The 24,916-nt window shown below is 41.4% G+C and overlaps 1 protein-coding gene across 5 annotated transcripts in view; it reads right to left on the bottom strand.

Annotated features, from left to right (window-relative positions):
* The window catches only part of FBXO15 (F-box protein 15), a 96,298-nt gene that overhangs the window by 8,750 nt on the left and 62,632 nt on the right, over positions 1-24,916 (bottom strand). Inside the window, exon 9 of one of the 5 annotated variants that reach the window (XM_023543730.2) lies at positions 20,324-24,667. The exons of 1 other annotated variant lie outside the window; for it this stretch is intronic. In XM_023543730.2, the coding sequence (XP_023399498.1) occupies positions 24,398-24,667 (270 nt within the window). In that variant the 3' untranslated portion in view covers positions 20,324-24,397. Of the gene's footprint in view, positions 1-20,323; positions 24,668-24,916 lie in introns of those variants that run through there. 3 more of the 5 variants (XM_023543731.2, XM_023543729.2, XM_023543728.2) reach the window with 3 other exon arrangements.

The raw sequence follows: 24,916 nt of genomic DNA, 5'->3' as shown, positions 1-24,916 counted from the left end.
AAACTCATGTTTCACAAATTAGATTTGTTTAAAATGTACTTCGATAACTAAAAATGGACATCAGATGACACTTTTTTAAAACAAGGTACATATAGGAATGTTTACACCCGGAAATTGATTCACCTTCATTTTTGGATCTTGCCTATGGAAACCCCAAAGCCATACCACCTTTGGGATGGATGGGAGGTTTTGAACCCTTGAGAGTGTTGATCCAGGTCCTACTCTCTTGCCCTACAGTTTCCTGATGCTTCCAAGTCATCACTGGCAGTTGTGATCATTTCAGTATTGGAATGAAATTCTTTGCAATATATTTAGAAAGGCTATGAGTAGAAATCAACTTAGTGGCAGTGGGTTTATGCTGTTGTTGTTAGGTGCCATCGAGCTCGTTCTGACTCATAGCGACCCTATTAGAACAGAACAAAAGACTGCCTGGTCCTGCACCATCCTCACAATCGTTATTATGCCTGAGCCCATCGTTACCGCCACTGTGTTGATCCATCTTATTAAGGCTCTTCCTCTTTTGCTCTCATCCTCTACTTTACCAAGCAAAATGTCCTTCTCCAGGAACTGATCCCTCCTGATAACATGTCCAAAGTGTATGAGACATAGTCTCGCCATCCTTGCTTCTAAGGAGCATTCTGGTTGTACTTCTTCCAAGACAAATTTGTTCAAGTTTATTGATGGCACTGGGTTATATATATATATATATATATATAAACTGAGCCCTGGTGGCACAATGGTTAAAGTGCTCAGCTGCTAACCAAAATGTCGGCAGTTTGAACCCACCAGCCACACCATTGGAGAAAGATGTGGCAGTCTGCTTCCATAAAGATTACAGTCTTGGAGACCCTATGAGGCAGTTCTACTCTGTCCTCTAGGGTCACTATGAGTCGAAATCTACTCAACAGTAGTGGGTAGGTTTTTTTTTTATATATAATTTCCCCCAATGGAGAGAAGTTGGATTTAAATCGTTTTTATCAAACCATAATCTTCTGTGAGACACTGTAGGAATGAAATGTATTAGGAAATAGATTCCACTTGCTTTGTAAGCAGGACCCAACTCTCAGTTATTTGGCTTCAGATCTGACATGTACCTTGGCTGCATCTCAGTTTTTATTTTAAATAGCAGCTCTCAAGGTCTCAGTTAGCAACACTCTTTATCTTGTGTTTTAAGCTATAGAGCAAATGCAGGTGAAAAAACAGCATCATCATAGGTCAGTATATAACAATCAATTTCTTTACTACTTCTTGCAAAACAGGCTCTACAACTAATAATCTTGTCTTTCCTATTCCATGTTGTAGAGTTGGCAGATTGGAAGGTAATTCTGCAAATGATGGAAGTGGTGACCTATCATTTATAAGGCTCACAGATTAATAAAATAGGTCCTTTTCCAGTGATTCTTGAGCATGTTTCTTCCCACTTCTACAGCTCTTCCAGAGATTGGCTCTGGCTGGGAAATTTCACTAAAGCTACATTCCCAAAAGCCGAGCATTTAACTTCCCTAGACACAAACAGCTCTAAAATGTGCTGGGGCACAGACATGGGCACAATTTCTAGTATTCATTTGCCTCTAAAAATAACCTGCATAATCACGGAAACAAAGCACTACTTTTCTAACAGACATTAGTGGTTGATTGTCGGAGTCAAGTCAGAAAAAGGATGTACAATTGCATTCACTCCAGCAAACTCCCTCTAGTCAACATGTATCAACCGCCTACTATGTGAAGGATTACGTCAGTTTATGACTGTGATTTCTTTCCCTTGGCAAATGTTAATGAAGTATGAAGCTTCATGAGTTCAACACATCCTCTTTGTGGGCTTTATTTAGCATGCTGTCTTGATCAGTAAGGTCCTCTTCTAAATGACATTTTAAAGGTCATTCTCAAAGTGAACCACAAAGTTAGAACCAGGACGTGGCCTCCTCCATTCTCTCTCCAATGGCCAGATGGTTACAGTCAACACTATAACCTCCATGCAATGACAATGCTCTTAGCTTTCTAAAATTGAATATCTTCAGCTGCATCCCGCCTTCCCCATCCACACTTCTAATGTCTTCCTTTAGATGTACTCAGAGTTTACTTGCTGAGGAGGAAGGAGAGAATTAAACTGCAGCATTCAATACCATCTGCAGCTGCTTGTTATACATAACTGGATTTCCGATCCCAGGGTGGGCATAACCATCTTCCTTTCAGATGGAACAACTTCTCTAAGATTATCTTATAGAAAATGAAAAATAGAGCTAGGAACCCATTTTCAATCCATAGGGGTGTCAATTTCCTCATTGAAAGTTGTCCAGGAACTTTAATTTGGGCTCTGAAAATGTAGGCATATCTCTAAGTTAAATTGACAATGAATGAAGGGTGAAAACAGGGAAATTATTGTTGAATCATAGCCAAAATTTTTTTTCTAGTGTATGGTAGAGTAAACGTTGCAACGAGAAAAGTAATAATTTCTACCTGCAATGTGCTCAGTTAATGTCTGCTGAATTGAATTTAATAACTTGGGAAGGGGTCTGAAAACAAGTAGCTCTTTTCAACCTATCATAGCTGTGGTTTCTTCTGTATTTTTTGGCATTAGACCGTGTTCTCCATTTGACTTTGTAAGGACATACATTAGCTCCACCAGGGATTTCTCCTCTCATACCATGTGATTTGTCATACTGTACACCGCACCAACGGAATAGTGAGAATACAATTATCTACCTGAGGGTGAGCTCCTGGGGGACTTCATTTACGGTTCAGACTTCTTACGGAATATTTTTGCAGAAAATTAACCCTACTAATGTTTCTGGAGGAAAGAGGGGGAAAGAGACTATACGGGCACAATATGCGTTTGTGCCTTAAGAGGGTCATTATGTATTTGTCATCACAAGATGCGAAATCCACTCTTCAGTCTACCTCCTGGCAAATTTTATACAGGGTGACCTCTGTAATTTTCCACTGTGCTTGCACTGCCCCATACTTCTACCTCCATCGTTCATCTGTGTCTTTGGAGTACTCCATTCTGGGTTATGCATGGCATGAGGACTCTTGTCATATTAGAACACATATAATTGCTGGGTAGGACAGTACATGTGGTTCAACAAGGAACCACAGCATACACGACACTGACCTCTTGGTCTTGACACCTGCAATGTTCTCCTCTAGCCCCCCCACTCCACTAGGCAGTATATCCCAAAGCTCAGGCAGAAGTGCCCTTCTCAGCCACCATTGATGCTTTAGCTGACTGTGGAAGGACTAATAGTCTTCTGAGCATAGCCAAAGCCCTGAGCTCCCCCACTCTGAGATCACAGTTCTCAAGATAGTCCCTTAGCTAAGTTGTGCATGGCACGGAGAGATGGAGATATCCCCCATACATGCAGAGCAGTGCCTCCCATGTAAAAGAAAAAAAACCAGATGCCATGGAGTCAATTCCAACTCATGGCAACACCATGTGTGCAGAATAGAACTGCTCCATAGGGTTTTCAAGGTTGAGATCTTCCAGAGGCAGATCACCAGGGCTGTCTTCTGAGGTGCCTCTGGGTGGGTGTGAACCCCAGCCTTTTGGCTTGTAACAAAGCACTTAATCGTTTGGGTCACCCAAGGACTACACCTTCCATGTAGTAGGAGCTTAGTGGGTGTTCTGTAAATGAATTAATTAATTAATGCCAGTCTCTGATTTTTTTTTTTTTTCTTTATAATCCCTTCTGCTAGCTGCCTATATAATTCGGAGTTTCCCATGGGAAAGATACAAACATCAACGGGTGGATTCAGGGCAGATAAGAGAAGGAAAAGTGTGCACCCTGACCAGGTATCTACCATGACATACGAGCCCAACATCTAGTATGATTTTCAAGAGGTCGATTATATATGTATCCAATGAGTACTTACTGAGTAAATTCTACGAGCTAGGAACAGTACTAAGTTGTGTGGAAGCAATAAACCAAAAACCAAGCCAAACTCATCACCATTGAGTCAATTTCACGTCGACTGATAGAGACCCTAAAGGACAGAGCAGAGCTGCCCCATAGGGTTTACAAGGAGAGGCTGGTGGATTCGAACAGCCAACCTTTTGGTTAGTAGCCAAGCTCTTAACCACTGCACCACCATCCCACCAGCCCTGCTTGTGTTGTCAATCATCCTATCAAAGTGTCTGCTTTTCCTGGCCCCTCTTTGGGCTGGTATATGCTGGGGCCCCTCACAGCTCCCCATGCTTTTCCCACCCCCAATCTTCCTGGCCAGGCCCCACCCCAAACCTCAAATGCTGTATTTGTATTAACAAAGAGTTCCTTCCTAAAATCACATCATCTTTACTTCTTCTCCATTTTGACCCTAGACACTATGGTAATTTCTAAGAAACATGAGTCAGAGTGCAGTCCCAGGACCGGCAGCATCAGCATCACCTGGGGTAACCTGCTAGAAATGCAGATTCCATGGCTCCTCCCCCTCCCCAGGCATTCTGAATCAGAAACACGAGGGGTGGGGCCCAACCATCGGTTTCAGCAAGCTTTCCAAGTGATTCTAGTGTGAGATAAAGTTTGAGAACTCATCTCATTAAGAATCTACTCAAGTACTAATCAAATACTTCTCTCCTAAACAACCACCCCAGCCCAGTTGGGCTGGGGGAAATCAATTCCGGCCAAGAAGGGCAGTTCTAGAGCATGGTGCAGCCCTGGGAGTAAAGGGATGTCTGAGCAGGGAGGGGGTATGGACCACCAAGCTCCATGGCCATCAAGTGGGCACTGGGCCCTCAGGGAAGGAAGAAGGGGCAGTGAGAGAAAGGAGAGGGAAGTGGGAGACACCAAAGGTAAACGCCAGCTGCACAGAAACTTTATCAGGACCATCACGAGGTAAAAGTGATACAGAAGAAGCCACCCAATCTCAGATGGTATGTCTTGAAGACCCAGGTGCTGGACACTGACAGAAGAGGTCAGAGCACAGGCAGAAAACCCGGCGTTTCATCAGGGGAGCTTACCCCAGAGTGCATGCATCTACAAATTCATGTCAGGCAAACCCAGGATTTTGAACTGATTCATTTCAGTTCAACCCTCTGATGAGAATTTGCATTTCCACCCCAGGTATGCTGAATCAGAATCCACATTTTAACAAGATCCCCAGGTGATTCTGACCACACCAGTAATTCATGACAATAAACACGTATTGAATAGCTACTGTGCTTGAGACACTAAATTAGGCACTGGGGTGTTTGGTGAATGAGAGGGAATCTCTGAAGGGAAGGTCATTAGCATAATCATGAACCATCATTCGCATGTCTTTTACTTCATATAATTAATTAATTATATTAAGTTCTCCAAAAAAAATAGTTGAAAGATTATGCAAGGAGGCATAATTGCAGAATGTGGTTTAGGCTTAATACTGCCTGCCTCTCCCAAAGCCTCGAGATCATCCCGTTCAGGGGTACAAATAGCTGGTTCTGAAGCACATTTCCTTCCGGAACTCAGCTACCAGCTGTTAGCAGAGAATGTGGAAAACAGGGGAGGACACCACATGGGGCAGAATCTTGCCCAAGGACACGTCCGTCGTTGTCTGAGGCAAAAGCACAAAGGAGAGAGGACAGTGGGTTACAATTTAAGGCAGAGGAGCCCTGCCCTCCAGTGAAATGAAGGCCAAAGATGCTCCTGGCTATGAACAGTGAGATTAGCAATTCCCCCTGCCTTTTTTATATTTTTTTAAGTCCTCACTGCCCAAGGTGTGGTCTATGGACCTGCATCAGCCTCCCTGTAAAAAAAAAGCTTGTTAAATATGCAGAATCTCAGGCCCCACTCCAGCCCCACTCAACCAGAATCTGCATTTTAAAAAGATCCGTAGGTGAGTCCTAAACCTATCAGCATTTGAGAAGTCTGAGAGAGGTAGACTCCAGGGGTGCAGGGAGAAGGCCGGGTGGGCTGTAGGGCAGAACCATCATCTCCTTTCCAACAAGCACGCCTCTCCTTTTTTCAATCTGTTAAACCATCAAGTCTGTCATGGGTTGAATTGTGTCCCCCAAAAATATCTGTCAAGTTAGCTAGGCCATGAGTCCCAATATTGTGTGATTGTCCACCATTTTATGTGATTTCTCTGTGTACTGGAAATCCTATCACCATGATGAAATGAGATGGATTAGTGGCAGTTATATTGATGATATATACAAGATTAGACAGTATCTTAAACCAATCTCTTTGAGATATAAAAGAGAGAAGAAAGCAGAGAGATTGGGGGACCTTCCTGCACTTAGATGCTCCCAGACCAAAGGAAGGCTGATGACAAGGACCTTCCTCCAGGGCCAACAGAGAGAGAAGACCTTCCCCTAGAGCTGGCACCCTAAATTTGGACTTCTAGCCTAGTGGACTGTGAGAAAATAAACTTTTCTTTGTTAAAGCCATCCACTTGTAGTATTTCTGTTATAGCAGCACTAGACGACTATGACAAAGTCTAACAACCAACCTAGACATGGTGGTGGTGCTAATCAAAGGAGAAAGCATCACCTTCATGAGAACCTCCTCCTCAATACTTTATATTGCCCTTTGCCATAGTCAGTTTTACGGGTCAACTTGGCTAGGCTACGGCACCCAGTTATTTAAATCCAACATTAGCCTGGGTGTTGTTGTGAAGGTATTCTGTAGATGGGACTAACATCTATAATCAGTTGATTTAAGTGAAGGAGATTGTCCTCCATAATGTAGGTGGGCCTTATCTAATCAGTTGAAGGCCTTAAGAGCAAAAACCAAGGTTTCTCTGAAAAGGAATTCTGCCTCAAGACTGCAACATAGAAGTCCTGCCAAGTCTCCAGTCTGCCCTAGAGATTTCCAACTTGCCAGTCTCCACAGTCACATGAGCCAATTCCTTAAAATAAATCTGTGTGTGTGTGTGAGATATATATGCATATATACATATATATCCCCTACTGGTTCTGTTTCTCTGGAGAACCTGACTGATACACCCTTTGTCTTCTTCCTGTGCTCAGTTCAGCTGTTGATGCCAACACCTCTGAATTTGATCAGAAGAGCGTAGTTACTGTGGTAAATCTAAGGTCACAGGGTTTAATAGGTGGAAGTCCACTAACGGCCCCCACACAAGGGCATGCCAGCTTGGCCTCACATACGCCCCGCTTTGGCCCCTCCTGGGCACAGGCAGGGGTGAGAGATTGGCTTCCACTCTCCCAGGCCTTACACAGAGCATGGGCACCTCAGGAGCCTCCAGGGCCCTCCTGACCCACAGAGATGACATCGAATGTCTGTTCCTAAAATCCTACACCAGCAACACAGGTTTCCAACAGAAAATGATCTGGATTCTCCTAGTTGTAATTCTAGGAAAGCTGCAGGACAGAAAACACTAAAGTTTACCAACCATGCATAAGAGATCGACATGTCAGAAATTACCTGAAATGAGAAAACTAAGGAAAATAGCAAGCAAAGCTGTCCACGGGGGCAGAGCCCTGACCTATCACAATGGAGCCTCTTGTCCTCTGGCTCCCTTGGACACCTGGAACATCCTTTGTAACACTGTCCCACTGGGTGTGTAGCTGCTGCAAGTAATGTTTGTTGAAAGAATAAATGCTTGATTTTTAAGTCATTAACTGTGGTAAGCTTCCCTATTAGGCATGGGGGAAAAGAGAGTTAAGGAAACAGAGAGAGACAAATGGAGAGCAAGAGGCAGAGCGACAGACAGAGAAATACAGAGAGAGACAGACAGAGGGAGAGACAGAGAGAGAGAGACCAAGAGAGGTGCCAAAGCGACACCACGCAGGGTGAAGCAGAGAAGGTCTCTTGGCAGAAAGGGAAGCAGAGGCCCCTGACACCTCCAGGCATTTGCTAATGTGGCTGCCAGTGGTGTCCGCCACCTCCAGTGATGTCATTTTATTGTGTCCAGACTAAGTCACAAGCACAAACTGTCACCACCTGCCTGCCCCAGGCCACACTCTGTCTGCCCCAATGGGGCCACTTTCTCCATCACATCAGAATGCAGGGGAGGGTGACAGACACTGCCCAGAGGTGGCCAGGGTGCTGTCAGCACCCACACACATGGGGCCACACAGGGAGAGCAGGGAGGCAGCAAATGACCCGAACTCTGTGCTCTTTGACCCACCATGGTGCTGGGGTTCAGAGTGCTGGCGGCAGTGGTGGGGGGAACATTCCCTAAGATGAAGTTCCTCCTCAGCCTTGCTTACCCATGGCTCGTCTGTCAAACACACCCATTTCCCTCCCTTTGCTTAGTCTTCCCTCCTGGCTCCCAATCTTTGGGCTCCCAATCTTTGGAGGCTGAACCAAGTGACAAGGCACCCAGAGGACACCTAACTGGCCATCCTACATCAGCCCCAGAATTGGTGACTGGTTCCCGTCTAGCAGCTTGAGACCAGGCCAGACAGGCAGCCCACGGCTCCCTGCTCAGGCTGGGCTGGCCACTGCCCCCAGGCACGGAGTAGGAACTGAGGAGTTGGTCTGCCTTGCACACCAGCAGCCACTAGGACTGGCCAAGAACAGGGTGGAGAGGCCCTGGCTGAGAGCTAGGTGGCTTGCTGCCAAAACAGCCCTTTGATTTACCTTCCATTTCTCCTGTCTTTTTCACTCTCTTGTTCAGAACTTTTCATCATTGTTATGCTTATTGAACATACTGTTACGCTCCCATCTTGATATGAATATCAGCCTACTGAACTTGACCAGGAAGCTGACTTCGTCACATTCTTCCATTCTCTTTCACTTCTGGGTTCTTCCTCATGCTTCTCCCCTTACCTGGACAACTTCAATCTTGCTAAACAAAAATCTGCTCCTATTTCAAGGTCCATAGAGTCTTCTCCTGACCCCAGCCACACCTCTTCTACCCTTCCAGTGTGACCACATAGCACTAGATCCAGGACATGCTTCATGAGAAGTTTATCTATTTGCCTATATATCTTATTCATCTTTTTACCCGCAGCACCTAGAACAGTGCCTTGTACTTAATATGTTTGTTGAGTTTCATTCTTATGGTCAGTGGTTGTCATGGATTGAATTATGTCTCCCAAAAATATCTGTCAACTTGACTAGGTCATGATTCCCAGTATTGTATGATTGTCTACCATTTTATCATCTGATGTGAATTCCCAGTATTGTATGATTGTCTACCATTTTATCATCTGATGTGATTTCCCTAGGTGTTGTAAATTCTATCACTATGATGTAATGAAATGGATTAGTGGCAGTTATATTGATGAGATCTACAAGATTAGATAGTGCCTTGAGCCAATCTCTTTCGAGATATAAAAGAGAGAAGCAAGCAAAGAGACAGGGGGAACCTCATACCACCAAGAAAGCAGCACTGGGAGCAGAGCGTGTCCTTTGGACCTGGGGTTCCTGCACAGGGAAGCCCCTAGTCCAGGGGAAGATTGATGACAAAGACCTTTCTTCAGAGCCTTCCCCTGGAGCTGATGCACTGAATTTGGACTTGTAGCCTACTAGACTGTGAGAAAATAAATTTCTCTTTGTTAAAGCCATCCGCTTGTGGTATTTCTGTTACAGCAGCACTAGACGCCTAAGGCAGCGGTCATTGTTGGGGGGGGGGGGGGGATAAGTTTTCCTACCTGTGGTTTGGAATGATGCCACGAAGTATGAGCCAGAATCTGCACTTAAAGTATGAACTGCCACTCAAGGCGAATTTATGTATCTAAAACCCAGAGTGCATGTTCAAGTCTGAAGCAAAGAATTTAAATTCATGTGCTACACTATAATCTCACTGTTCTCATGGAGGGCCCAGTGTATTTTAAATAATTGAAGGCAATAGTAAGAATTCTGTCCAAGAGTCAGAGTCAACTTCTCTTATAGGACTAAGTCCCAGGCCTATAAAAAAAAAATCAAGGGGACTATTTTCCCACATAAGGTGCCCTGGTGGTGCAGTGGTTTAAGCACACAGCTGCTAACCAAAAGGTTGGCAGGTTTGAACCTACCAGCTGCTCTTCAAGAGAAAGATGTGGCAGTCTGCTTCCATAAAGATAATAGCCTAGGAAACTCCATGGGGCAGTTCTACTCTGCCCTAAATGGTTGCTATGAGTTGGAATCAACTTGATGGCACACAACAACAACAGCAACATTTTCCCACATACCCGAAACATCCACAGACTAGTGGGGGAAGATGCTGCACATAGGAGGAATATTGTCTGTTGCTATTAAGGTTTTAATGTAAATCACAGTGATTAAAATGCACGGTTATATTTCTCAATTTAGAAACACCTTGGAGGGAGAAACGAGAATGACAGAGTAAATGCACGGGATTACATCACACTGTCTGCCTCCTAACTGAAGCTTTTCACATTTTCCTGATTCCTGTGTAGAAGATTTTCCATTTTTGCCCCTCCATGAAACAAAGTCTTCCCATTTGGGGACTTTTTCCTACAGTATAAATCTGTTGCCATCCAGTCAATTCTTACTCATAGCGACCCTATAGAACAGAGAACTATCCCATAGGGTTTCCAGGGCTGTACCCTTTACAGAAGCAGACTGCCATGCCTTTCTCCCAGGTAGCCACTGCTGGGTTTGAACTACCCGCTTTCAGTTAGCAGCCGAGCGCTTAGCCACCAGCACTCCTATTCCTACAGTATAAAAAAAAAAAATTAATTTCTTCCAAAATAGTTATAAATGGACTTCAATTATCTCCTTGTGGAAGAGAGTAAATGCCTGTAATGCATGGTCTGGCGCCGCGCAGGCCTGTTTAGGCTGTACATAGAGCATGTAGCAAATAGAACTGGACTTTGGAGGGCTTCCGAGCAAAACGTCTCTGGTGCAACCATTCATCCACTTAAGCACAACCAATAATACAACAAATGAGCAATTCAGCGGTGCAGCAGTGGCTAACTGAAGCTTATTACAGAAAGAAAGGAGCTCGTTCTAGGAAAAATGGGTAGATGGAGTTTATAAATCTGTAAGCAGAAAGACACCACTTAGTATTTTATGCCATGATGACTGCCATTTCCTGCCCTAATCTGGTAAAGAGCTTTCAGTACTGGAAATCTACAAGAACCAGGGGCAACCAAAGATTCCTGGCTGGTAGGGCCTACGTCAATAAAAGATCAAAGAGTTTTTATTGTAGGCCTCTGTGGTCTAGCTACCTCAGAATTTCACAGTAGAATTAATGTAACTGTGAAATAAATTTTAGACTTTAAGATATTTTATTGCATTATAATAGCATTAATTGAATTGCAAATAAAATGTATTTGTAACCTCATGACTTCAGCAAATAAAAATGCATTTGTCCATTTTTCCTTCTAGTCCCTGCTATAAAAATACATATTTCTTGCATGTTTTAAAACACACTGCCATTAAAAAGTACTTGACATTTTAAATAAATATAGAATGTCCAGAATATCTTTATCCCACCATTTTGACCCAGAGGACGTTCAGAGTCTATTTATGAATAGAAATATTTTCGTCTCAGAATTATAGCAACATTAAATGCCACTAAACCAATGTCATCCTCTGATCAGTTTTAAAGACTACACAAGTAAGCCACCTGCATTTTTTGTTTCATTGTGACCAATTCTTTTCCATGTAAATTTCACAACTAACATTTGATTGGTTGAAATTTTTTTGGTCATATCAAATTTTTTACCAATGAAAAATTTGTCCCTAAGCATTTTCTTAAGCAAGCACTATTTCTTCAGAAAGTTTAATGCTCTCATGTAAAGTTTTAATTATCATCAGTCTTACCCACTGCAGTAGAGTGGATTCTGACTCATAGCCATGATATATATAGGACAGAGTAGAACTACCCCACAGGGTTTCCAAGATTGTAAATCTTTATGGAAGCAGACTGCCACATTTCTAGCTGGTGGGTTCAAACTGTCAACCTTTCAGTTAGCAGCTGGTGCTTAACCACTGCGCACTGCTTGTTGTTGCTGTTAGATGCCATCCAGTAGATTCCAACTCATAGAGACCCCATGTTCAATGGAACAAAACACTGCCAGGTCCTGCACCATCCTAACAATCATCGTTATGTTTGACCCCATTGTTGCAGCCACTGTGTCAATCTATCTCATTGAGAGTTTTCAGTAGATTGAATTATGTCCCCCAAAAGTATGTGTCAACTTGGTTAGGCCATGATTCCCAGTATTGTGTGGTTGTCGTCCATTTTGTGATTGTAATTTTATGCTCAAGAGAATTACGGTAGGACTGTAACACCCTTACCCAGGTCACATCCCTGATCCAATGTAAACCTTTTCTTGAGTACTTGTAATAGTGTTCTCATACAATATCTGTCCTTTTGTGACTGACTAATTTCACTCAGCATAATGCCTTCCAGATTCCTCCATGTTATGTTTCATGGATTCATCATTGTTCTTTATCGTTGCTTAGTATTCCATTGTGTGAATATACCATAATTTGTTTATCCATTCGTCCACTGATGGGCACCTAGGTTGTTTCCATCTTTTTGCTATTGTGAACAGTGCTGCAATGAACAAAAGTGTGCATATATATATATTCCTGTGAGGGCTCTTACTTCTCTAGGATATATTCCAAGGAGTGGGATTGCTGGATCCTATGGTACTTCTATTTCTAGTTTTTTAAGGAAACGTCAAATCAATTTCCAAAGTGGTTGTACCATTCTACATTCCCAACAGCAGTGTGTAAGTGTTCCAGTCTCTCCACAACCTCTTCAACATTTATTATTTTGTGTTTTTGGGATTAATGCTAGCCTTGTTGGGGTGAGATGGTATCTCATTGTCGTTTTGATTTTCTTTTCTCTAATGGCTAATGATCGTGGACATTTCCTCATGTATCTGTTAGCCGCCTGAATGTCTTTTTTGGTGAAGTGCTTGTTCATATCTTTTGCCATTTTTTAATTGGGTTGTCTTTTTGTTGTTGAGGTTTTGTACTATCTTGTAGATTTCAGAGATTAGGCCCTGATCAGATATGTTGTAGCCAAAATTTTTTTCCCAGACAGTAGGCTGTCTTTTTACTCTTTTGGCAGAGTTTTTTGATGAGCATAAGTGTTCGGTTTTTAGGAGCTCCCAGTTTCTCTTCTGGTGTTTGTGCATTTTTAGTTATGGTTTGTGTTCTGTTTATGCCATGTTTTAGATTTTATATTTAGGTCTTTGATCCATTTTGAGTTAGTTTTTGTACATGGTATGAGGTATAGGTCTTGTTTCATTTTTTTGCAGAGGGATATCCAGTTATGCCAGCACCATTTGTTAAAGAGACTGTCTTTTCCCCTTTTAGCTGACTTTGGGCCTTTATCAAGTATCAGCTGCTCCTAGGTGGATGAATTTACATCTGGATTCTCAATTCTGTTCCATTGGTCTATGTATCTCTTCTTGTACCAGTACCAGGCTGTTTTGATTACTGAGGTGGTATAATAGGCTCTAAAATCAGGTAATGTGAGGCCTCCTACTTTGTTCTTCTTCTTCAGTAATGTTTACTTATCTGGGGCCTCTTCCCTTTCCATATGAAGTTGGTGATTTGTTTCTCCATCTCATCAAAAAATGCCCTTGGAATTTGAATCAGGCTTGCATTGTATCTGTGGATCGCTTCAGGTAGAATTGACATTTTCACAATGTTGAGTCTTCCTATCCATAAGCAAAATGTTTTCCCACTTATGTAGGTTTCTTTTGGTTTTCTGCAGTAGTGTTTTGTAGTTTTCTTTGCATAGGCTTTTTAAGTCTCTTGTTAGATTTATTCCTATTGTATTTTCTTGGGGGCTATTGTAAACGGTATTGATTTGGTGATTTCCTCTTCAAAGTTCTCTTTGTTGGTGGAGAGAAATCCAACTGGTTTTTGTATGTTTATCTTGTATCCTGATACTTTGCTGAAATCCAGTAGTTTTCTTGTGGATTCTTTGGGGTTGTCTGTGTATATGATCACATCATCTGCAAATAGGGATACTTTTACTTCTTCTTTACCAATTTGGATGCCCTTTATTTCTTTTTTCTTGCCTTATTGCTCTGGCTAGGACCTCCAGCACAATGTTGAATAAGAGTAGTGATAAAGGGCATCCTTGACTGTTTCCGTTCTCCAAGAGAATTATTTCAGACTCTATTTAGGATGATGTTGGCTATTAAAATCTGTTCCTATTTTGCCGAGAGTTTTTATCATGAATGGGTGCTGGACTTCGTCAAATGCCTTTTCTGCATCAACTGATAAGATCATATGGTTCTTGTCCTTTGTTTTACTTATGTGATGGATTATATTGATTGTTTTCTAATGTTGAGCCAATCAAGTGGGTATGAATCCCACTTGGTCATGGGGAATTACTTTTTTGATATGTTGTTGAATTTTTATTGGCTAGAATTTTGTAGAGGGTTTTTGCATCTATGTTCAAGAAGGATATTGGTCTGTAATTTTCTTTTTTTGTGGTGTCTTTACCTGGTTTTGGTATCAGGGTTATGCTGGCTTCATAGAATGAGTTCAGGAGTATTCCATCATATTCTATGTTCTGAAATACCTTTACTAGTAGTGGTGCCAACTCTTCTCTGAAAGTTTGGTAGAATTCTCTAGGGAAACTGTCAGGGCCAGAGCTTTTTTTGTTGGTAGTTTTTTAATTACCTCTTCAATATCTTCTTTTGTTACAGGTTTATTTAGTTTTTCTACCTCTGTTTGTGTTAGTTTGGGCAGGCAGTGTGTTTCTAGAAATTCGTCCATTTCCTCTGGGTTTTCAAATTTGTTGGAGTACAGTTTTTCATAGTATTCTGTTATGATGATTTTAATTTTAGTTGGGTCTCTTGTGATATTGCCCATCTCATTTCTTATTCAGGTTATTTGCTTCCTCTCCCGTTTTTCTTATGTCAGTTTGGCCAATGGTTTATCAATTTTGTTGATTTTTTTTTTTTTTAAGTCAGATTTTGGTCTAGTTAACTCTTTCAATTGTTTTTCTATTCTCTATTTCTTCCCTAATTTTTATTATTTCCTTCCTTCTGGTGCCCATGGGCTTCTTTTGCTGCTCTCTATTTGTTCAAGTTATAGGGTTAATGTTTTGATTTTGGCCCTTTCTTCTTCTTGGATGTGTGCATTTATTGCTGTGGCCTCTGAACAATACTTTTTTGCTGTGTCCCAAAGTTTCTGGCAGGATGTGTTTTCATTCTTACTTGAGTCTGTGAATTTCTTTATTCCATCCTTGATTTCTTCTATAACCCAGTAGTTTTTGAGCCAGGTGTTGTTCAGTTTCCATCTATTTGATTTTTTTTTTTCCTTTGCTTTTTCTCTTATTGATTTCTACTTTTACAGCTTTATGGTCAGAAAAGATGCTTTGTAATATTTCAATGTTTTGGGTTCTGTTAAGGCTTACTTTGTGGACTAATATGTAGTCTCTTCTGGAGAATGCCCCATGTGTGCTGGAAAAGAAAATATACTTGGCTGCTGCTGGGTGGAGTGTTCTGTATATGGCTATGAGATCAAATTTTTTGATGGTGGCATTTAGACCTTCTGTGTCTTTATTGAGCTTCTTTCCGGATGTTCTGTCCTTCACCAAAAGTAGCGTGTTGAAGTCTCCTACTATTATTGTGGAGCTGTCTGTTTCTCTTTTCAATGCTGTTAGAGTTCGTTTAACTTGTTTTGGAACTCTGTCAGGTGCGTAAATACTTATTATAGTTATAACCTCCTGGTATATTGACCCTTTAATCATTATATCGTATCCTTACTTATCCTTTGTGATAGATTTTGCTTTAAAGTGTATTTTTTCAGAGATTAATATTGCCACTCCTGCTCTTTTTGGATTGTTGTTTCCTTGATATATGTTTTTCCATCCTTGGAGTTTTAGTTTGTTTGTGTCTTTGAGTCTAAGGTGTGTCTCTTGTAGGCAGCATACAGACAGATGGCGTTTTTTTTTGTTTTTTTGTTTTTTAATCCATTCTGCCACTCTGACTCTTTTTTGGTGCATTTAGTCCATTTACATTCAGCATAATTATTGTTGGTATGAATTTAATATTGTCATTTTGATGTATTTTTTGTGTGCTGTCAACAGTTTCTCAGTTCCACTTAATTTCCTCTGCTGAGTCATTTTTCTTTATGTATTTTCTTTTCATCTTTTTCATTGTTGTTGATTTTGTATATGCTGACCCTTTGTTTTTGTTTTTTACTTTGATGTGTAGAATTGTTAGTTTCCTTTGTGGTTACCTTAAAATTCACTTTTTCTAAATTTAAACCCATCTTTTATTTCTTGATATCGCCTTGACTTCCTCTCCATATGAAAGTTCTATGACTACATTATTTTGTCCCTCTTTTTTGTTTTTATGTTGTCATCTTTTACATATTGACATCTCTGTTTCCCTGTTTTCGGTGTTTTTTAGTTGTTTCTGTGACTTCCCTATCAGAGTTGAAATTTGGTTGTTCTATCCTGTATTCTAGTCTTGGGTGGGTTGTTAACTGATGTTATTGATTTTCTAACCAGAGGACTCCCTTTAGTATTTCTTTGTAACTTTAGTTTGGTTTTTACAAAGTCCCTTAACTACTATTTATCTGGAAATGCCCTAATTTTGCCATCATATTTGAGAGATAATTTTGCTGGATATATAATTCTTGGCTGGCAATTTTTTTTCCTTCAAGGCTTTGTATATATCATCCTTGCCTGCATGGTTTCTGCTGAGTAGTCAGAGCTTAGTCTTATTGACACTTTTTTGTAGATGACTTTTCACTTATCCCTAGCCACTCTTAAAATTCTCTATCTTTTGTTTTGGCAAGTTTGATTATATCTTGGTGACTTTCTTTTAGGATCTACCCTGTGTGGGGTTCAATGAGCTTCTTGGATAGATATCACCTTGTCTTTCATGATATTAGGGAAGTTGTCTGCCAAGAAATTTTCAACAATTGTCTCTGTATTTTCTCTTAACCCCCCTGTTTTGGAAATCCAATGACTCATAAGTTATTCCTCTTGATAAAGTTCCACATAATTCTTAAGGTTTTTTTTTTTTTAATTCTTTTATCTGATTTTTCCTCAAATAAATTGGTGTCAAGTGTTTTATCTTCAATCTCACTAATTCTGACTTCCATTGTCTCAGTTCTGCTCCTATGACTTTCTATTGATTGTCTAATTCTGAAATTTTATTGTTAATCTTTTGGATTTCTTTTTGCTGTCTATGGATTCTTGCAACCCGTTAAATTTGTCATTATGCTCTTGTATAACCTTCTTAAGTTCCTCTGTTGCTTTGTCTATGTGTTCCTTGGCTTGGTCTGTGTTTTCCCTGATCTCCTTCCTGATCTCTTGAAGAGTTCTGTATATTAATCTTTTGAACTCTACCTCTGGTAATTCCAAGAATTTATATTCCTCTGGGAGGTTTCTTGGTTCTTTGTTTTGGGCACTTGCTGAAGCCATCATGGTTTGCCTCTTTATGTGATTTGATATTGACTGTTGTCTCCGGGCCATCAATAATTTATTATATTTAATGTTTGCTTACTGTGTCCTAGCTTCTTGTTTTGTTTGTTTTGATATGCCCAAATAGGCTGGTCATGTGAGCTACTTTGATATTGGCATCTTTAAAGCTCTCACATCCTGTCACCAGGTGGTTAGAGCTGTTACTAGGTATGTGAGCCCAGGAGTTCATCTACTTTTCTTGTGTGGATTCAGCTCAGGTGTCCAGGTCATCAGTCACCAAGTACGTGGTGCAGGCTCTCATCTACAGTCCTAGACAGACAGGGCTACATAGGGGTGATTGCAGTAGGCAGAGGTATCTGGCTGCAGTAGGGGGTTATGTACTGAGCAAGGTAGGGGGCTGACGACTTCCCCTGAGTGCCTGGGTGGAAAGCATGTCCCTGTTCCCTAGAGTGCATAGGTGGGTGGGTTTTGCAGCAGGACTTTGGGCACCCAATGCTGTTGGCTGTATGGACTGGGAAGCACCACTTATTCTTAGACCCCTGTCGTGGGTGGCTAGGTGAAGTGGGTGGAGCCCCTGATGTGGGTGGGTGAGGACTCTGCTTAATGGTTAGGACAGTGTCAAATGTCACGAATCTGCCATTCCCCATTAGCTATTGCAGTTGAAAATATGCCTCAGACACATACCCTGTTGTGCTGCGTTAATGAGGGCCTATTCTGCTGAAATGGGACCACACAGGTCTAGGCAGTGGTAAAGGCATTCAAAGTCCATGTACCCCTTATGCCTGTGCCTAGGCAAAGGTCTGTGCCTGCCCTGAGTTCCCAGCTTTGGGGAGCTGGCACATTATATTTTTTTGTTTGCTAATTTATTCCCTCTCCAAAGCCAGAATGGCTCAGGGCACAGGACGGGTCCCATTTCTGGCCCAGGGGGTGTAGCAATTGCTGAAGCCAGACCAGAACCAGAGCAGAGCAGGAAGGGGGTTAGTAAATGGGATAGAGGAAGGGTTTTTTGATCCCATGTCGTAGGTTAGATGTTTGCCCTTAACTTTTGCAGATTCAGCACCACTTTCCCCTGGTTCTGCAGGCTTAAGCAGACTCTCCGCCACTCGGTTTCTCCTGGTGTAGAAAACATGTCCCAAGTACTACTGCTTGCCAAGTCCATGTATGCCGGCCAATCCAGCCTGCAGGGTGCCAGCCAGGTCAGATGTGGCAAATTCTCGCTGCTTCTGAATTGTCTCTCCCTCCCTCTGCTGCTCAGTCCAACTCCTCAACTTTGTCTTTGATGTTCAGGGTTCCTAGATTGTCATTTATAATCAATTAACTTGTTTTTTCGGGTCTTTATTGTAAGATGGACCACAGGAAGTATCTGACTACTCCACTAGCTTGGCTCCACCTCCTCAGGTTACCTCTTTAATGTCTATTTAATGACCTCTTGCTTTTTCCATGTATAACGTCTGTCTGAGTCATCTAGTGCTGCTAAAACAGAAATACCACAAGTGGACGGCGTTAACAAAGAGAAATTTATTGTCTTACAGTCTAGTAGGCTACTAGTCCAAATTTAGGGCATCTGCTCCAGCAGAAGGCTTTCTCTCTATGTCAGCTCTGGAGGAAGGTCCTTGTCATCAATCTCCCCCTGGACTAGGAGCTTCTCCACACAGGCACCCAGGTCCAAAGGATGCATTCTGCTCCAGGTGCTTCTTCCTTGGTGGTATGATGTCCCTCCTCTCTGCTTGCTTCCATTTCCGTTTATCACTGGTAAGATAAAAGGTGGTGCAGGTCACACTCCAAGGAACCTCCCTTGGAGGTCAGTGATGTGACCTTAATAAGGGTGTTACAATCCCACCCTAATCCTCTTTAACATAAATATTACAATCACAAAATGGAGGACAACCACACAATACTGGGAATCATGGCCTAACCAAGTTGATACATATTTTGGGGGGTCACAATTCAATCCATGGCAATGTCCTTCATGTCATCCCACAACTTGTCTAGTCTTCAGTCATTAGTGTTCAATTCATTAAATCTATTCTTGAGATGGTCTCTAAATTCAGGTGGGATATACTAAAGATCGTACTTTGGCTCTCGTGGACTTGTTTAAATTTTTTTCAGCTTCAGCTTGAACTTGCATATAAGGAATTGATGATCTGTTTCACAGTCATCTCCTGGCCTTGCTCTGACTAATGATATTAAGCTTCTCTATCATCTCTTTCCACAGGTATAGTCAAATTGATTCTTGTGTATTCCATCTGGCAAGATCCACGTGTATAGTCGCCATTTATGTTATTGAAAAAAAAGTATTTCCAATGGATAGGTCATTGATCTTGCAAAATTCTATCATATGCTCTCTGGCATCCTTTCTATCACCAAGACCATATTTTCTAGCTACTGATACTTCGTTTCCAACTTTTGCATTCTAATCATTAGTAATTATTAATGCATCTTGTTTGCATGATTTAGGACTGCAGAAGTTGCTAAAAATCTTCAATTTCTTCATCTTTGGGATTAGCGGTTGGTGCAGAAATTTGAATAATAGTCATATTAATTGGCCTTCCTTGTAGGCATATGGGTATTATCCTATCACCAACAGCATTGCACTTCGGGGTGGATCTTGAAATGTTCTTTTTGACAATGAATGATGCTGTTCCTCTTCAATTTGTCACTCCTGGCACAGTAAACCATATGATTGTCCAATTCAAAATGGCCAATACCAGTCCATGTCAGCTCACTAATGCTGAGGATAACAATTCTCAAGCGTTCCATTTCATTTTTGACAACTTCCAATTTTCCTTGACTCATACTTCGTACATTCCATGTTCTGAGTATTAATGGATGTTTGCAGTTGCTTCTTTTCATTTTGAGTCAAATGAAGATCTCAAAAGCTTTACTCCATCCATGTCATTAGGGTCCACTCTACTTTAAGGAGGCAGCTTTTCCCCAGTTGTATTTTGAGTGTCTTCCAATCTGAGGGGCTCATCTTCTGGCACTATATCAGACAGTATTTCACTGCTATTCATAAAGCTTTTACTGGCCAATTTTTTTTTTTTTTTTAGATGTAGATTGCCAGGTTCTTCTTCCTAGTCGGTCTTAGGGTGGGTTTATTATATCCACCAACTCTAAATTTTCCTAGTAACACATGCCAACAAAACATCACTGCAGTTAAAATCATTAGTAGTAAATACATTGTATAGTAAGACATGTTTTGTTCTGCATAGGAATAACTGTCAGTGACTGACTAAGCTCCAAAAATGCTTGACCTTATAGAGCCAACCTGAGAGCCTCAGTAACGGAAGTAGTTAAAGACAGCCTCCATGAACAGTTGCTATGAAACACCATTGTTTTACTTAACAGCGGCTCTGAGATAACGAGTTTTTCCTAGCCATGTGAGAAAGTATGCACCACATCATATACCTGTCAGCAGGAGAGTTCTGCTCCATCTAAAACACATGGACAGAGAGTTAAGAGCTTGGGCTAGGCCAGGACTTGTCTCTTCCAGCTTTTCCCATGAACCACTAGAGCCAGTAGAATAGAGGCTGATTATCTACCACTTACTGTTCAATAATACACCAAAGTACTGACAGTCCGCAGGGAAATTCCCAACTTCCTCTGTATTTCTCAACATGCACTCACCCTTGCCCACCATGTTCAGGACTGACAACCAGACCGACACCTACCATTTTCTGTTCAGCTGAAATTGCTCATGAGTGACCTCGAGTCCCTGTTCATGCACTCTTGTTCTTCGTATTTTGTTGACTTGTTCCACGTCAACGGAATGGCACTTGGTCCCAGACCAGCCTTTCCTTCTCTGACTGTCCAGCAGCCTGGAGCTCCCAGGCAGCAGTGGGCATGTCAGATATAATATTCAGCCATTCCTGAGTGGCTAATACAGGGATTCTCTACAGCACCTCTCCATTTCTGCAGAAGAATTTTTAAAAAGAATCTCACCCATCTTTCCCCCGATTATTCTTACCGGAAGAGTTCAATGTGTATAGCCTTCAGCCCTGCAGCTTCTGCATCGTGGGACTTGTCCAGCCATGATCCGTTTCATGCTCACCACAGCTCACAAAAAAATCTAGGTGCTACTCCTTGAAGCCACAGGAGGCCACAAAAAACTCTATTATTCCACATAATCTCATTATTCCACGTATTCAGTTACACATGAGGTTGCCATGAGTCAGAGCTGATTTGGCAGCAACTAACATTATTCCATATACAAAATGTATACTCGCACTTAAGACCAACACCTTGACAACCATTTTTTAAGTTTTATTGAGATTTAATCCATGTGTCAAATAATTCACCCATTTAAAGTGCACAATTCACTTTAAGTAAAGCTACAGATATGTGCAAACATTACCATGGTGAATTTTAGAACATTTTCATCACCCCAAAAAGAAATGCAATACCCTTTAGCTATCCTCCTGTCTCACCCCACACCCTCTCAGCCCTTAACATCACAAATCTACTTTCTGTCTCTGTAGATTTCCTTGTTCTTGGTTTGTTTTTATACTTCCTCTTTATTCATATTCTCTATTGTCTATTCATATTTTCTATTGATGTGATACTGTTGTCATACCTTCCTTTACTTCTGTGAACATGTTTACAACGGCTGTTTTGAAGTCTTTTTCTAATGAACCCAATATCTGGTTGCTCCCACAGGCAGTTTGTTGCCTGCTTTTTTCCCCTTGTATGAGTCTGCTCCCCTGTTTTCTGTTTCTTTTACTGCCTCATAATTTTGTGTCAGAAGCTGGACATTTTAGAGAATATACTGTAGTATATGTATGTATTGGTCCTCTCCCCCCTCCCCAACTTGTTATTGCTATTTACTTATTTGTTTAGTGGCTACCTAGATTACTTCAGTGAAGTCTACCCCCACCCCAACCACTCACACAGTGTTAAACCTCTGACACTGCTCCTTGGATGACAGTGGTACTGGTAGTACTCTCTTCCTATCTGCCCTACCCACCCCCAGCTGTTAAATTCCACTATTTCCAGCTGATTGCTCTACTGTGTTCAACAATGCCTGTGCCTAAATTGCTCTGCAAAATAATCCAATCAAATTCTGGCTCCTTGGAAGAACCAGCTGCTGAGGCCAATGTTTGATATTTGTTCTATCTCTAAAAGGGCTCCTCCCAGTTGCCCTTCACCACAACTTCCATTGTTCTTGAGAGCACCTACCCTTAGACTTACAAGTATATGGTAACGGAATAAAAGACAGCCACCAAGTCACACATAAAAGTCACCTTTCCAAAGACTGGTCAGATCTTTGACCTGATTTGAAATCAGGTAAGATTTTACATCAGGAGCTTGCTTGAAATAAAAGTATTTCTCTTTTATTTTATGGTAGGTATGTCCTTTTGTGTGTGTAAGTCACACTTGTTTCCGTTGCCAACTGCATAATTAAGAGTCTGCACCTGTTCTTTTTCTTGAATTGATTTCAACGAGCCCTGCTTCACATTCCCCTCATCGTATTTAAAATATTCTAGCATAATAACTCTTCTTGTTTCACAAACAAAAGGCTTCCTTTCTGACAAAGGAGTATGATTCATAAATCCTTTTATTTCATGTGTCTGACAACTTAATTTCAGTACATAAAAACACGAAAATGGCCAGTCCCCAAAAAGGGCTATTGTTCATAACAGGCATAACCTGTGAACATTCAGGACACAAAGCGCTAATAGTACGTCTTAGTATTTTTAATCCTTGAGAAATGTTACCACTTCCCCAACTATTGATTCCTAAGGCCATTAAGAGGTGCAGAGCAAGGCAGCTTGTGGGGTAGGGGCAGCCACAGTCATCCAGGGTGGGATGTTGGAGCCCCAGTGGGTGGAGGAAGGGGTCCATGCATTTGGTAGCCTGGCACAGGAAGACAGATCTTGAGGAGGGGGTGAGCATCCAAGCAGAGGAGTGGCCTTGTGAAATATTTCTGAGCCCAGGTTGTGTGAGGAGGGCACACACACAGGGGTACTGGAGCCCAGTGCGATGAGAAGGGTTTCCATGTGACAGAGCACCAATCACAGGTATCAGAGTAGAAGTGAGGCCAGGAGGCACCTGTATGAGAGAAGGGGCAGTAGAACAGCAAGGGGAGGCTTGTCCAGTCAGTGATAACTCAGTAAGTGTATTCAGGATCACAGATATGGAAACAGAGAAAACTAGAATGAAGTCTGTGGTGTCACATTGGAATTGAAGGTACAGGAGAATCCATGGTGTTCAGTACACAGATATAAAAAGAGTCTTAACTATTTTACTTTATTGCTGTCTTTAAGCTCTTTATTGTACACACACACACCTCCAAAGAGGAAGCTGATGCAGATAATTCAATGGAAGCAGAATGTGAACTATAGAAGAGGGAAATTTTAATCATGCATGCCTCGGTAGAAGAAACAGCATGATACCAAAAATCACTTCTGCAAATAATTTACAAAAATAAATGTCCCCAAAAAATCAATACAATCAAAGACATAAATTTAGAAACAAATGCCCTTAAATAACATTTGCTTAGATATGTGTCACTCCTATATAGGCCCCAAGCATCTCAATTCTTAGAATATTTGTGCGGAGGAGCCTCACCCAACCCCCTCCCCGCAAATGCAAATCAGGTGTCTGAATCACACGTATACCATGCCCTGTTCTTTTAAATACAGTAATAACAATTACTTCTGATGATTTCAGCTACATCTTTCCTCATGAATTAGGTTATCAGTCTATTTTACTTTATTAAATACTAATGCTGAATGCTGGGGCAGTGATTATAGCACTTGCTAATTCTAATGGATACCATTTAGTTCATATTCAATGTATCTTCTCATTTGGGATTCTCACCAATTAAAAAAAATATCTGTACATTACAGGCACACGCACGCACACACACAGTGATCACATGCTTAAGTTTTTTAAATATTAAGGGGAGAAGTAAATATCTTTTTCCTTATTATATTATGTGATTTTTCACTGGAATGTGCTAATCTTATGTTTTTAAAATTTAATTCTACATAACCGAACTTAATGACTCATAAATCATAGTTTCTAATGTGAAATAAGAAGGCACCAAATGTCTACTGTAGATATGCTTTATTTTAACTTCCAACACCAAAACAAAACTGGCTAGGCAAAAATAAACAAATAGCCACAGTTTGCCATCTACTGCTAATATTTAGTACTCTGTTCCAAACCAGTGGTTTATTTTCGCTACACTGAGGTAAAGGGCCAGGTTGACAACGAAGTACTCCTTGGTCTCTTCAATCCACACCAAGTCCAGGTGCACTCTGCCTTCGGAGTCCACGTAGTCAACGCAGTATCTCTGCCCCAAGAAATCACAAGTGTCACAGGGGCTGGTAGAGGGTCTCATGCAAACTGGGGAACTGAAACACCAGAAGGGCTTTCCAGAATCATCCAAAAGAGTCACGTCCATTACAGAACAGCTCTATGAAACAAGCACAGGTGTTTACAAGTGTGAGGGCCGAACTGCCACAAGACCTGATTTTCACAGAAAACGATGTCTCTATAAGACGGACTGGAAGCGCTGTATGAAGCATCAAAGTCCAGGGTTGCTCTGAGGGGCACTTTGTGGTCTGCTTCACATTCTAGACTATAACTGCTGTGTAGTGTGTCTCATCCCTTAATGTTCATATTCATACAAATGCACAGGGGGTTTTGGGGCAGAGGAGCCCTA

Source organism: Loxodonta africana, chromosome 11 (assembly GCF_030014295.1).
Source record: "Loxodonta africana isolate mLoxAfr1 chromosome 11, mLoxAfr1.hap2, whole genome shotgun sequence".
In the NCBI taxonomy this organism is placed as follows: Eukaryota; Metazoa; Chordata; class Mammalia; order Proboscidea; family Elephantidae; genus Loxodonta; species Loxodonta africana.
Note: the sequence above shows the minus strand (reverse complement) of the source record. Positions and strands in the feature narration are given on the sequence as shown.